General features: G+C 56.8%; 1 protein-coding gene across 4 annotated transcripts; it reads left to right on the forward strand.

Annotated features, from left to right (window-relative positions):
* Window positions 1–171: 171 nt before the first annotated feature.
* On the forward strand, window positions 172–10,746 carry SHKBP1 (SH3KBP1 binding protein 1). Of its 4 annotated transcripts, none has more exons than XM_045891557.3 (18): window positions 172–305; window positions 511–564; window positions 727–772; window positions 882–955; window positions 1,254–1,312; window positions 1,534–1,614; window positions 2,899–3,060; window positions 3,145–3,235; window positions 3,326–3,516; window positions 3,993–4,108; window positions 4,890–4,977; window positions 5,090–5,206; window positions 6,821–6,991; window positions 8,000–8,155; window positions 8,543–8,639; window positions 9,648–9,826; window positions 10,095–10,209; window positions 10,314–10,746. In XM_045891557.3, the coding sequence occupies exons 1-18, from the start codon at window positions 220–222 to the stop codon at window positions 10,543–10,545; spliced, it is 2,115 nt and encodes a 704-aa protein (XP_045747513.1). In that variant the 5' UTR covers window positions 172–219; the 3' UTR covers window positions 10,546–10,746. The 4 variants fall into 4 exon arrangements, with proteins under 4 accessions (XP_045747513.1, XP_045747514.1, XP_064438007.1 ...); XM_045891558.3 differs by having other exon boundaries at window positions 3,326–3,429; XM_064581937.1 differs by lacking the exon at window positions 8,000–8,155.
* The last annotated feature ends 3,768 nt before the right edge of the window (window positions 10,747–14,514 follow it).

The following is a 14,514-nucleotide window of genomic DNA, read 5'->3' on the forward strand; positions in this document are numbered from 1 at the left end:
TTGTATCTAAACTTCCCCAAAGGGGCCTTGCAGTACGCCCCGTCCAGCACAGGAAAGGCGGGTCCCTTTAAGGAGGCGGAGAGTTTAACTGCGACGGGTGAGCTCTTTGTCCAATCGCTGGCGGCTCCGGGAGTCTCCAGGCCAATGAGCAGGCGGCGGGGGCGGGGCCTGAGTACAGACCCGGAAGCGGGTACTGGCCGGCCGGCTCGCCCGGGGGCCATGGCAGCCGCGGCTCCTGCTACCGATGGGGTCCCAGGTCCGGGGCCTCCCGGGGAGGTGATTCATCTGAACGTGGGAGGCAAGAGGTGAGTGTAGGAAATTCCTGAGGCACCACCTCGGGGGCGGGGAGCGGAATGGGAGTACCCGCCTCTCCCGGGGGGAATCCTTGTCCATCAAGAATTGCTCCGCCTCCTGTTGAAGGCGCGAGTGCCTGGAGTGACGCCGTGGCTAGGGAGCCGCATTCCTTACCCTTCCTCCAACCCCTCGCGTCTGCTCACTTTCCCCGCTTAGATTCAGTACCTCTCGCCAGACCCTCACCTGGATCCCAGACTCATTCTTCTCCAGGTGATCGGGAGAGCGAGTTTGGGGCGGGCTGTGCGGGGGGCGGGGGGGCGGTTCGGGAAGAAACTATGGGGAGCCCTAATCCCCCCACTTACCCTCCCCACCCCACCGCCCGCACACACACACCCTGGCCCGTGACACCTGCTCTGTGTCCCCTCCCTGCAGTCTTCTGAGCGGACGCATCTCGACCCTGAAAGATGAGACCGGAGCCGTGAGTAGGGCATAGAGCTGAAATGGGGCAGCGGGGTAGGAGGAGGGACAGGATACTACCGCTCAGCCCCGCTCTTTGCCCCATCCATCCTCTGCCCTCCTTCCCGCAGATCTTCATCGACAGGGACCCCACCGTCTTCGCCCCCATCCTCAACTTCCTGCGCACCAAAGAATTGGACTCCAGGTTTGCATGGGGATAAAGGGACCCCACCATCTTCACCTTCTTCCCCTCAGAATGTTCACTTAAGCTCCTCGATCCTATTTAAATTGTGTCCTTAGAGTTTACCCCAAACACACACACACAAACACACCCACCCACCCATTTTCATTGCCCATATATATCATTGCTGCTTAGAATCTTTATCCAGTCAAAACTTGCTACTGCTTGGGATTCTCTGTGCAGTTTTGAAAACTTCCCCCTCAGAATTCTCCACCCACCCCCACTCCCCAGACTCTGACCCTTAGTCAATTCTGCTACCCAGGGGTGTCCATGGTTCCAGCCTCCTCCATGAAGCCCAGTTCTATGGGCTCACTCCTCTGGGTAAGTGGGGGCCCCATTAGCATCCTCGTTGCATAGAAAACGAGCTCCAGCTTTCCTGATGCTCCCTCTCCCCCTCTCCTGAAAGAAGTTTGGGTTAGAACTGAGAGCACTGGAATTGGTCCTGGGTCTCAGGGGGAGTGGTGGAGAATGAGCTAGGGGAGGCGGATAGGATCTGCCTCAGTACTCTCCCAAGTCCCAGCTTTCGAGTTATTCCGCCTCAGTTCGACGCCTGCAGCTGCGGGAGGAGTTGGACCGATCTTCTTGCGGAAATGTTCTCTTCAACGGTTACCTGCCTCCGCCAGGTGGGCACAACTAAGGGTTGGAGGGGAGGGAGGGTGGACTGAAGACTACATTTCCCATAAGGTCGCAGCTGTGAGCCCTGAGACACTATGGGAGATGTCCTATATCAGAGGCCGGCTTGATGGAAAGGAAGTAGGAAACAGCGTTTCCAATGAGGCAATGGGCCAGCTAGCCTCACTGAGGCTCAGAAGTATGCCCTAGAGCCTGAAGGGGGTTTCAGCCCAGGTTTGATTTCCCTGTGGGGAAACTTAGGAAGAACCAGGGTCCTTTGCATGGAGGGGAGAAATATTAAAGGGGAGATAATCTCCATGGGACCTTGGATCAGCCACCCCACTGGCCATAGAAAATATGCCCCAGTGGTTAACGGGAACTGTAGTCCACTAGGCTTTGCTGATGGGTGGAAGGAACAAAATGGGGAAGTTCAGTTTATGACTATTTCCCTAATCTCAGTACCTTCATGAAGTTTGCCAAATATGAAGATCTCTGCTTTTGTTTTCTTAACTTAGTTTTACTGTGTGGTTTTTAAAAAGTCATTTTTTTAAAGTTTATTTATTTATTTAAGTAATCTTTACACCCCACACGGGGCGCAGACTCACAACCCCGAGATCAAGAGTCACACGCTCTTCCGACTGAGCCAACCAGGCACCCAGCCCAAAAGTCATTTTGAACAGAAGCATTATATCACTACCTTTATACCATAAATAAGAAAACGTGAAAATAAAACCCCCCAAATACCAATGTTGTGATGCTTCTGCCTGCCAAGGAGATAGACTTCTGTTTCTTTTTTTTTTTTTTTTTAAGATTTTATTTATTTATTTGACAGAGAGAGACACAGCGAGAGAGGGAACACAAGCAGGGGGGAGTGGGAGTGGGAGAGGGAGAAGCAGGCCTCCGGCAGAGCAGGGAGCCCGATGCGGGGCTCGATCCCAGGACCCCGGGACCATGACCCGAGCCGAAGGCTGCCCAACGACTGAGCCACCCAGGTGCCCCTAGACTTCTGTTTCTTAAAACAGAAGATTAGCAAACACTGAAAAGGTAGCATATGAGGGCAGCACCAAACTGATTCGTCCTTTGTGATGGGCTCAAAGGAACCGAAAAGGGAGTAATTTGCTGTGTGACTGCATGTCATTGAATGCCGTGTCCCCACACCACCTAAAATCTTTTCCCCAGGAGACTATGCCCCACATGGGGGGAAATCAGTATCTGGCCTATTTAAAGTGCTTGTGACATGGCAGTTATTACAATTATTACAATTATTGTCGCTCTGCTCCTTCTCCCTGCCATAGTGTTCCCAGTAAAGCGGCGGAACCGGCACAGCCTAGTGGGACCCCAGCAGTCCGGGGGGCGCCCAACCCCCGTTCGACGCAGCAACACAATGCCCCCCAACCTGGGCAATGCAGGGCTGCTGGGCCGAATGCTGGATGAGAGAGCCCCTCCCTCCCCATTGGGTACGTTTCTGTCCCCTGGGAGGCTGGGGCACCCCGTGGGGTCCCTGTGACCCCGCCGTGATCCCCATTCTTCCCACCCCCAAGGGCTACCGGAGGAGCCGGGGATGGTGCGCCTGGTGTGTGGACACCACAACTGGATCGCTGTGGCCTACACCCAGTTCCTCGTTTGCTATAGGTGCTCGGGGAGGGTGGTGGCCGGAGGCTGGAGCCCTGTTGATGGGGAGGGCTCACGGTGAGGGTTGATGATATCCCCCCACCCCCCCAGGCTCAAGGAAGCCTCCGGCTGGCAGCTGGTGTTTTCCAGCCCGCGCCTGGACTGGCCCATTGAGCGACTGGCACTCACAGCTCGGGTGCTTGGTGGGGCTTTGGGTGAGCATGACAAGATGGTGGCAGCGGCCACGGGCAGCGAGATCCTGCTGTGGGCTCTGCAGGCAGAAGGCGGTGGCTCTGAGATAGGTAGGGTACCAGGACTTTTCCAGAACCTTCCGCCCTTTAGAATTATGCTTCAGCCTATGGTCTGTTAGAATTCTCTACCCCATTGGAATCCTGTGGCCTGTTAAAATAACCCACGCTATACAGTTCTCACGCCCATAAAGATTCTTTGCATTATTAAGATGATCCAACCCTTTAGAATTCCGTATCCTGTTAGAATTCCTTGGCTTGTAGAAAAACCCACCCACAGAGGATTCTCCTCTCCGTCAGAATTCCCTGCCCTGTTAGATCTCCACGCCAGTAGAACCCCAGAGCCTGTTAGAATCTGCATTCCATTAGAAATCTCTGTTTGCCTTGTTGAAAATCTCCACCGTGTTAGAATTCTATACCCTGTCCGGAATCTGGCCCATGGAATCCTCTGGCCCTCGGAGTTCTTCCTGCCCCCTCCCTTCTCCCTCATGAAGCAGGGGTCCTGGCTGAGTGCTCCTTGCCCTCCGCAGGAGTCTTCCATCTGGGGGTGCCCGTGGAGGCCTTATTCTTCGTCGGGAACCAGCTCATCGCCACAAGCCACACAGGGCGCATCGGGGTGTGGAATGCTGTCACCAAGCACTGGCAGGTCAGGGTGCTGGCCAGCCTGGCTGCCTTCTTCCCGGGTGGGCTGTCCAGACCATACAGACCCAGGGAGGGGTTCCTTTCTGCCCTGCCCCACCTGCAGAGTGCCAGAGAACCCAGCAGTGGGCCAGATCCTGGGGCGGGTGCTGGCACGATAAAGGCCTAAGGGATGTCAGGTCAGGGAGGCCTTCTGGAAGAGGGGCTGCTGGGCGGACAGGAAAGATGGTGGGTTTGCAAAGGAGGACAGAGAAGTCTCCAGGCACTGAGTGGGGGAGTGGAGACACTGTAGGAGGCAGAAACCCAGAGGGAGACGAGCAAATGTCTGTCATTCCCTCTGCCCTCCCAAGCCCTGTCCAGAATGCAAAGAAAAATACACCTGCAGTGTTGCTTTCTCCTGTCCCGTGTGTTTGGGAGAGACAGACAGAGACGGAGGGAAACAGACAAATAGAAGAGAGCAAGTCTGAAAGAGGGGACAGAGCGAGGGGAGGGTGGACAGAGAGAAAGGCAGTGTGGTTACGTGAAGGGATGCAGAGAGACAGACAGAGAGGACTAGGAAAAGCCAGAAATAGAGTCAAAGAGAGGCCAAGAGACAGAGACACTGACTCAGAGATTTCCAGAGATGGGGAGACACAGATGGAGATAGTCCTGGAGCAGGTGAGGCTGGAGAGAAGCGGGCCTAGAAACCCAGGGTGGGTTCTGGAGTTGGGGGGGGTGCCCTGAGGGGTCCTGCGGAGGCGGAGGCAGGGACACCCGCCTCTGCCCCAGCCAGTCCCGCCTGCCCCCAGGTCCAGGAGGTCCAGCCTATCACCAGCTACGATGCGGCGGGCTCCTTCCTTCTCCTGGGCTGCAGCAATGGCTCCATCTACTACGTGGGTGAGCAGCAGCCAGCACCCCACGTGCCCGAGAACCTTCCGGGGAAGTGGGAGAAGAGGGGAAAGCCTGGGCGCCTCGAACAAGCCCGCTGTACCCTCCCCGCCCACCCCAGATGTGCAGAAGTTTCCCCTGCGCATGAAGGACAACGACCTCCTCGTCAGTGAGCTCTACCGGGACCCGGCAGAGGATGGGGTCACGGCCCTCAGCGTCTACCTCACCCCCAAAACCAGTAAGCTCTGATGGGCTCCCCGCCCTGCCATCAGCCCCGGCCCACAGCTGGCTCCCCACCACTTGTGGAGCTTGACCCAGTGAGATTTAGGAGGGGCCGGGAGGGGAGATTGAACTCTTGTTCAGTCATTCAACAAACACTCACCGGGCACCACTTGTGTGCCCTGTGGCGGGCCCCTCCAACCAGGGGCAGAACTGGCCCCTAGTACTTCATCTTTGTGTTTCTTTTCCACCCCTGCATTTAGGGCATGACGCCTGCGTGCTCATAAAACGAAGAGGGTGCACGTTTTACAGTTCTCTCACTTGGGACAGTTTTTTTGTTTTGGTTTCTTGACTTCAAATGCAGAGCAATAGGCCCCTTTTTGTTTGTTTTTTATTGAGCTGTGATTCACATAGCAGAGCATTCACCGTTGGAAAGTGTACAATTCAGTGACTTTTAGGAGATTCACAAGGTTGTGCACGCATCACTACTATGGAGTTCCCGAACAGGATTGTTAGCACCCCAAAAAGGAACCCTGAACTCATTAGCCGTCATACCCTGTTCTCCCTCCTGACAGCCCCTGGAAACCTAATCTACATTCTGCCTCTGTGGATTGGCCGATTCTGGACATTTCATGTAAACAGGACCATAACAATATGCGGCGTTATGTGTCTGGCTTTTTTCACCTAGCATAATGGCTCTTTTGTAAATTTATTTTTTTCTTTCTTCTTCTTTTTTTCATGGGGAGTGCTTTCTGGATCTTAAGATGACCTTGCCTGCTCCCAGGTTGTGAAGGTTTTCCCCTGTGCTTTCTCCTAGAGGCTTTTCAGTTTTAGCTTTTTATATACAGGTCTCTGCTGCTTTTCCCATTACCTTTTATGTATGGCGTGAGGTAAGGCTCACAGTCCATTTTTTTTCCCAGCAGCAGTAAATGAGTAACACACCTAACTTCACACCTGTCATCACCTTTCCTCCATGGAAGTCCCCTTGCTGATTTCATGTATTTATTCCTTTCTTCCCCACCCCTCTGCCCACCGCATGCCTCCACAGTGTCGCTTATCTCTTCATTTGTTTGTGTCCTTACAAAATGGGTGTTGTCGGCAGGCTTTGGATTCGCAGAAATGTTCCTGGGCGTATATGTCAATTGTCCCCTTACTTTTGCCCACCCCGTCCTAGGTTTAATGTCCGTCCAGGTGGCTGTGCACAACCCTAATCCATGGCTTTGAGCCTCTGCACAAAATACGAAAACCCACGTTTTACCTACCCTCATTCCTTAAGATGGTCCATTAAGTCTCTGACCATTGCAAAATAATTGTTCCCGTCTGGAAAGTTGGCGAGGGTGGGCCATCCCTCAGACACTGGGTTGCGTTTTCTTGTCTTGCCGTCTGTTTATATGTCTGTTTTTCAGTCTTTTGCTCTGTAATCCCATCTCCCTCTGGGTCTGTCTGTCGCTATATCCTTCTCCCGAGATCCAGTTTCTTGGTTCCCTTTGCCTCCCTGTTTCTCTGTTTTTCTATCTCTGTCCCCTGTCTTAATGAGATCTGTCTGTCTCTGTCTCTCTCTTGTTTTCTGTCTCTGCTTCTTGCTCTCTCTGTCTCTGATCTGTCCCTCTCTTCATCCTCCACCCCTCCCCAGGTGACAGTGGGAACTGGATTGAGATCGCCTATGGCACCAGCTCTGGGGGTGTGCGGGTCATCGTCCAGCACCCTGAGACCGTGGGCTCAGGGCCCCAGCTTTTCCAGACCTTCACCGTGCACCGCAGCCCCGTCACCAAGATCATGCTCTCGGAGAAACACCTCATCTCAGGTGGGCCTCGCTGGGCTGCCCCTGCTGCGCGTCTCCCTGCAGGACACTGGTCCAGGTCAGAGTGTGAAACCGGCGGGTGGGGGAGAGAATTTTAACCTGGGACAATAATTGCAGAAGTGTGAGATGGGTCCTGTAAGGGGACCCATCCAGGTGAGAGTGAGTAATTCATCAGTTCCCCAAACATGGCTTGAGCACCTGCTGTGTGCCAGGCACAGAGGATACAGTGATGGACAAGACAGGCCAAGTCCCTACCCCTGCGGAGCTGATGTTCTGCTGGGGATGGCAGATGATAAACATGTCAGAGTAGAAATGACCGACAGGCAATGATGAAGACCAGGAATCAGAGCAGAGCTGTGTGAGTGGCTAGAGCTCGGTGGGGTCATTGGGGAAGGATCTTTGAGCAGAAACAAAGGAATGCACACACACACACCCCCCCCCCCGCGCCGCCATGGGGACAGGCATTCCAGCAGAGGGACCAGGCATTGCGAAGGCTCTGAGCTGGGAGGATGAAGGATGGATCTGAGGAGGAGCAGGGAGCCCCTGTGCCTGGAGCAGTGTGGGCGAAGGAGAGGGTGGGGCTTTGTGAGCCATGCAGAAGACCCTGTCCTTGACCCTGATTGGGATGGAGTCTCGGGAAGGAATGCAGTGAGCAGAGGAGGGCCATGACCTGGCACAGGTGTTCACAGGGTCCCCCTGGCTGCGTGTGGGGCCAGGCTCTGGGGGCAGGACAGGAGCGGGGAGTCCAGGGAGGAGGTGATGATGGACAGGACTGGGGGGCTGGGGGGGACAGTGACAGGGTTAGGTGAGATCAGGCTCTGGAACGATTTTGGAGGCAGGGCCAAGAGGACTTTTAACCATTTGGAGTTCTGGGGCAGAGCGAACTCTGAAAGGGAAGAATTCAGAGGGGCCCGAATCCTGACACCTTTGTGGGGGTCATCGTGTGGCTCGGGAGGGTGGGGCGGCGGGGATGCAGGCCTGACCTGCTGCCCGCCCCCCCTTGCTCCTCAGTCTGTGCTGACAGCAACCACGTGCGCACGTGGTCCGTGACTCGCTTCCGGGGCATGATTTCCACCCAGCCCGGCTCCACCCCGCTCGCTTCCTTCAAGATCCTGGCGCTGGAGTCCGCCGACGGGCATGGCGGCTGCAGCGCCGGCAATGACATTGGTGCCTACTAGCCCCTGGCGCCCCCCCCCCCTCGCCCCATGCGCCCTGTCTGAGCCCCACTGGCCTCCATTGGCCCCTTACCCGACCTGCCCAGCGGGCCTGGTCGACCTCCATTCACCCCCCGCCACCCCCCATTGAATTCTGTTACCCCATCGAGTCCTGTGACTGCCACCTGACCCAGGACTCCCACCCCGCCTCCCTGAACTCCACTGACTGTTGCTGACCCCCAGCCCTTTCTGAGCTCGCCCAATTCCAGAAGCCTGGGAATGCAGGCCTGGGGTCCTGGGAGGGATTCATCGGTGGGGAAGGAGGCAGAGCCTTGGGGTCTGGAGTCCCAGGGACCTCGGCTGGCCCTGACTCCCCCCCTTCCCCCCCATCCCGGCCCAGGCCCCTACGGCGAGCGGGATGACCAGCAAGTGTTCATTCAGAAGGTGGTGCCAAGCGCCAGCCAGCTCTTTGTGCGCCTTTCATCTACTGGTCAGCGGTGAGGACCGTCCCATCATATGGGGGGGGGGGCTGGTTGGAGGAGAAGGCAAGATCCCAGCTGGGTCACGGAGGCCAAAAGAGGGGACACTTGAAGGAACAAAGGCTAAAAGGGAGCACAAGGCCTGGTCCTAGGTTTGGGGGCTGGAGGAATCAAAGGTGTGACACATATGGGTGGCGGTGAAGCTGGAGGAACCCCAGGCGCCCCTGCTGGACCTCAGGCAGGTGGCCCAGGTGGTCAGGGCCCTGGGGTGGGGGCAGGAGGCGCGGGCGCAGGTGCCCGGGCCAGGGGGTGGGGCGCGGGCCGCTGTAGGAGCCCGGAGGAGGTGCTCGCCCCAGCCTGGGAAGGGGACCTGTGATGGTTTTTTTGAGGGGGGAGCCCTGGGGTTCCCAGGGCTGGAAGTGACCAAATAGGACATCCGATGGGATGCGCGTTGTCCGGGAGCTGGAGCAGTGACCAGGCTGCAGGGGGCCCGTCAATCATGTGGAAAAGCCCAGATTGCCCTGAGCGGGCTGGGGAGCCGTGGGGCAGCACAGTGGGGAGCACTGTGGGGGCTGGGCTGGAGGTTGGATAGGAGCCCCAGAGCCCAGGGAGGAGGCTGGGACAGGTGCCTGGCGGGAGCAGGCAGCGCTTGACCAGGGCCAGACAGGAGGGGAGGAGGGGGCCCTGGGAGAGACACTGGAGGCCGAGGGGACTGGCCGTGGGGAACGATAGGAGGTGAGGGAGGTGCCCAGGATGACTCCGGCCTTCCTTGCGACGGGACCAGGGGAGAGCTGCAGATCTGGGGGAGAATCCCACTGGGGACGTGTCGGGGCTGCCGGGCAGGCGGGAGCCATCCAGGAGGCAGCCGCACCCAGAGAGAGTGCACTGGGGAAGGATAAGCGGGCTTGGGATGGTGGTTGCAAAGGCAGGAACGGAAGCCGTAACAGTGGGATCTGAGGCCCGGGAAGGGTGTAAGGATGAGAAGACGCACTAGGGCCAGGGTGACCCCCTCCCCTTCTGTCTCAGGGTGTGCTCTGTGCGCTCGGTGGACGGCTCCCCCACCACCGCCTTCACGGTGCTCGAGTGTGAGGGCTCCCGGCGCCTGGGCTCTCGGCCCCGGCGCTACCTGCTCACCGGCCAGGCCAATGGCAGCCTGGCCATGTGGGACCTGACCACCGCCATGGACGGCCTCGGCCAGGCCCCTGGTACTCCCTGCCCCGCCCCCAGGGCCCTCTCCTCAACCCCCTTCCTCAGTCTCCCTCCCCAAGCCCTTGGCCTCTGACCCCTTTCCTCTGCCTTTGAACCCTACCTTGCCCCTGCTTGTCCACCCCTCTCTCTTAGCATCTGAGCCCTGTCCCTGGACCTCTGCATTTTTCCTCCTATCCTGACCTCAGTCCTTGCACACAACGCGTGTCCCTTGCCCAGTGATCCTTGTCTTGCCCGCCCCCCCCAACCCGTTTCCTTGCCCCGCAGCCGGTGGCCTGACGGAGGAAGAGCTGATGGAGCAGCTGGAGCAGTGTGAGCGGGCGCCGCTGTCTTCCTCCAGGAGCTCTCTCCCCAGCGCCTCCCCCCGCACCTCTCTCACCAGGTAGGCCTGACCCCACTTCCCCTTTGTGCAGTGGGGGGGGGGGGTGCTGCTACTCATCTGCCCCGGATGACACGCACTGACCCTCATCACCCCCCCCACTGCAGTCTTCACTTAGCCTCCAGCAACACCTCCCTGTCTGGCCGGCGCGGGAGCCCGAGCCCCCCACAGGCTGAGGCCCGGCGTCGTGGGGGAGGCAGCTTCGTGGAACGCTGCCAAGAACTGGTCCGGGGTGGGCCAGAGCCCCGACGGCCACCGACACCAGCCCCTCGGCCCCCCGCGGGTCTGGGAGCTCCCCTTGCGCCCCCCAAGGTGAAGCTCAATGAAACTTCCTTCTGAACACAGCTGCCATGGTGCCTTTGGATACCCAGGTCCTGGGGGGGGGTTGGCGGGGGGGAGCCCTGGTGCCTCCCTGCTTCCTGTCAGAGCCCTGGGTTCAGGGCCAGGGCCTCCTTGGAGTGGTCACTGTTACTAGGCCCCCACTGTCCCCCCTTTTCTGGAGCCAAAGTCACCCTCCCCTAATAAAGTTCTCACTGCCAACACCTTGCTGACATTCCTAGAGGGTTTGGGGACCCCCAGGGAAAGGGTCGGAGAGATGTGGGGACTGGCCATGTGTCTGGCTATAGATTCAGGAACATCTGGCTCTCTCTCGCTTTAAGCAAAGAAAGAGAACGTAATGGTTTACTCCTGGCTTCAGGCATAGCTGGATCCAGGGATTCAAAAACTCATCCAGAATGTCTTTCCATCTTTTGGCTTTGCTTGCCTCTGGGATGCATCATTCTCAGTCAGGTTTTCCCCTCTGGGTGCCAAGATGACTCCAGGTACCTCCTTAGCAACTTTTTTTTCTCTCCTAGCAGCAGCAGCAAAAAGAAAAAAAAAAAAATCATATGACTGATTCTTACTGGCTCGAATGTAGTCAGATGGCCACCCCTGAACAAATCACTGTGGCCCGTGTGATGGAGGCCTTCCATTGTTCCAAGGGTCCTGTGCCCTCACAAGCCAGGAGGTGAGATCAGCCCACTCCCCCCCTCCAACCAGAGGAGGAGTCCCTGAAAGGTGAATCAGGGTACTGTTCCCACAAGCAGGGATGAATGGCTGCAGGTCAACAGAAACACAGATGTTGGCTATACGATTGCCACATCCTTACTGTTTGTACCCTAAACTTTGCCACGGCCAACACCTTGCCCACATCCCTGGCTGCCCAGTCTCATCCCTTTCCTGCCCCTACCAGAGAGGTTATGTGGGACAAGTTCTGCTCACTCCAGCTTATTATCCTTGAGGTTTTTCCCCAAATAATACCTATTCCTATGGCAACTTCTCAGGAGTTTTCTGCCTCTTTTCCTTGGGTCGATGAAGAGGAGAGGGGGCCAGACTCGGGACAAGGGATTTTAGAATATGCTAATTTGAGAATCCCAGAGTTTCTGGAATGCCAGAGTTTCTGTAACATAGTGGAGAGGGGTCCAAAATGTAAGGGAATCTAGAATGCAGGAATATTCTAGAATGCTAGTGGATAAACAGTATTAGGGTTCTCCCCTGCATTTCAGAGAATGCAGACTAGAGGTTTTGTGACAAAAGGACCTGGAAGTCAATGATTCTAGAACGGGAGTGTTCTAGAATACATATGAATCTACATTCGTAGGAATATTTTGTATGCCAGAGTTTCTGGAATGCTAATTATAGGACACAGAAAGCAAATCTGGAGTACTAGAAAATCTAGAGCATAGGGGCATTCTGGAATGTCAGCTCTTCTAGATCACTAGAGGGTTTGTTTGCATTCCAAGAAACCCATAATGGCAGGGGGTTCTGGATTGTCAGAGAATCTAGAATATGATTGGGAGATGAGTGATTCTAAAACATGAATGTTCTGGAATACCTGTGAATCTCAAACTCTGGAAATGTTTGTACATGCCAGGACATTCAGAATCCTGGGGGGTGTTTGAATGTTAGGAAGTCTAGAACATAGGAGGGGGTTGGGATGCCCGGAAATCTAGAATGTGGGATGTTTTATAATGCTCCCAGATCTAGAATGTTGAGATAGTTTTTCCTTGCCAGGGAATCCAGAACACTTGTGTTTCTGGAATGCTGGTGACTCTAGAACTGAGAGAGAATCAGAAAATCTGAAATACTAAAGAGATTTGTCTGTTAATAAATGGGATAAAACCCTGCGTGTGAGCACATGATGGGAGGAAGCTTCCAGAATGCCACGGCTGTAGCACTCTGAGGGATTCTGAAGGGTTGAGAGCAGATCAGGGTCCAAGGGAGGACATAGAAACGACCCTGGGAGATACTGGCACTGACGGGGAGGGATTGGGAGCGGGGGACTCCAAAGTGGGGGGGGGGGATGGGAAGGCAACACCATCCCCGGAAGTTGTAGTGGTGAGCCAGAGGCTGTTGCCTAGCAACGAGCATTGAAGATGCCCCGGATCCCAGGCAGAAGGGAGAAATTTCGGCAGCGCCCCCAGCAAATGCTCCAGCCACAGGGTAGGAGGTGAGGAGGAGGGCAACGGGAGTGGGGGTGGGGGTTGTCAGGACACGCTGTCCTGCAGGGCCATCTTAACCAGATTGCGGGGGCTTCACAAAAACAGGGACCCAGAGCACATTCAGTGGGCAGTCAGGGATTCCATCATCATGCTAGGACTGCCCACGAATGCCCACGAGTGGGGCCTGAGTGTCATCGTTACTGCTCTAAGGGGCTGCATGTCCCTGGATGGCGAGTGGGCCCAGATTCTGGGTGTCAGTGCGGGATGGAGGCGTGGATTGTTGTAGGTGGTAGTAACAGTGTGCGTGTGGCTGTGTGAGTTACCAGGGTGCTTCGCTGTAACGGGGCGCGGGGGGGAAGGTGACGGGGTCGCCCGTCCATCCTCCACACCCTCGCTGGAAGAAGGAGCAGGAGTGGGGGTGAGGACGAGTCAGCTGGATCGGTTGATATTCTTAGCCTAGGGTGGGCCCTATATGGTCAGGGCCCGCGGCCTAGTATCCTGTGGGGGTGGAGCCTGTGATGCACTGGGGGCGGAGCTAAGGATCCAGAACTGGAAATCTTAAGACTCAAACTGCGTGGAGGGATGGGGCCTGGAACCCGGGGGGCGGGGCAAACATGAAAGGGGTGGGGCTTGGGATGCTAAGTATGGGGCTGCGCCCGAATTCACTGTGGGAAGGGCAGTGACCTGAAACTCAGAGGAGAAGGGGCCAAGTGGGGAGCCAGATCTGAAGCTCAGGGGGCGGTGACCTTAGGAGAAGAGAAGTGGGATGTGTAATGGCGAGGAAAAGGGTGGGGCCTTGAATTTATGATGAAGGGCAGGAGCTGAGCTTGAGACCTACTGCATTGGGAGGCTGTAAGCAAGGCTTGGAGCCTGGGACTCCCTAAAGAGAGTGCAGGTGGGGCCTAAGGCCCCCTGTGGCTTGGGGCTCCCGAACCGACTGTGGAGGACTCAAGGAAGGGAGGGGACTAGAATTCTTTAAAGAGAGAGTCTGTAACTCTATCAGTTGGGAGGGGTGCTGTTGGGAATCTTTAAATATTCAGGCTAGGGAAGGGGGGTCTGGTAACCTCTAGGGGCAGCGGTGGAGAGGGGTGTAAGGAGAACAGCTCTCTCGGAGCAACGTCTGTGGGTCAGGGACCGAGCCTGTGTCCTCTGAGGGCCAGAGGCTACAGCCTTCTGAGGAACAAGCTTTTGCTTGTTGGACCCGGAACCCGTGAGGCACAAGGCCTTGAGAGGAGGAAATCCTTTGGGAAGGTACAGAGTGGGCCTGGGGCCTCAGAGGGGCCAAACCTGGGGCCTACTGTAGGATTAGCACTCCCCCCCCCCGCCCCACCCGAATCCTGAGTCTCTCGCATGAAAAGTGGACAATTCTGGGGGCTTCCAGCGTTTACACCAGTCAGGGAGCAAATTCTGATCAAATTTCTACCACAACTGTGAACGAGGAGATGAGGCCTGTGCGTGACGGTCTAGTTTAGGGGACCCTGACCACTGCCTACGCATCCCTCCCAGCCGTGGGAGGGGTCCCAGCGTCTCCACTCTTCAGCTTCTCCTTCCCGAGTCGGTACCGGACTCCCGATTTCCCCTCCAGCCCTGAGAACCTCAGGCCCCAGCGCCCCCCGCCCGGCACCTGTCCCTCTAGCCCCTCCCCCGCCGCCTTCCGATTGGCCAAGAGGGTAGCGCCCCCTGGCGGCATCGGGCTCTGATTGGCGGGAAGTTAGCCGCCGCGGCTAGGACTGTGGAGAAAATGAGTCGGCCTCGGGCGGGGGCGGGGGCGGGGGCGGGGCCGCGCCGAGCCGGACCCGCTGGACAGACGGCCCGCCTGGAGCGGGAC

This window comes from Mirounga angustirostris, unplaced genomic scaffold (assembly GCF_029215605.1).
Source record: "Mirounga angustirostris isolate CCGP_5_RB_7025 unplaced genomic scaffold, mMirAng1.0.hap1 SCAF_16, whole genome shotgun sequence".
NCBI lineage: Eukaryota > Metazoa > Chordata > Mammalia > Carnivora > Phocidae > Mirounga > Mirounga angustirostris.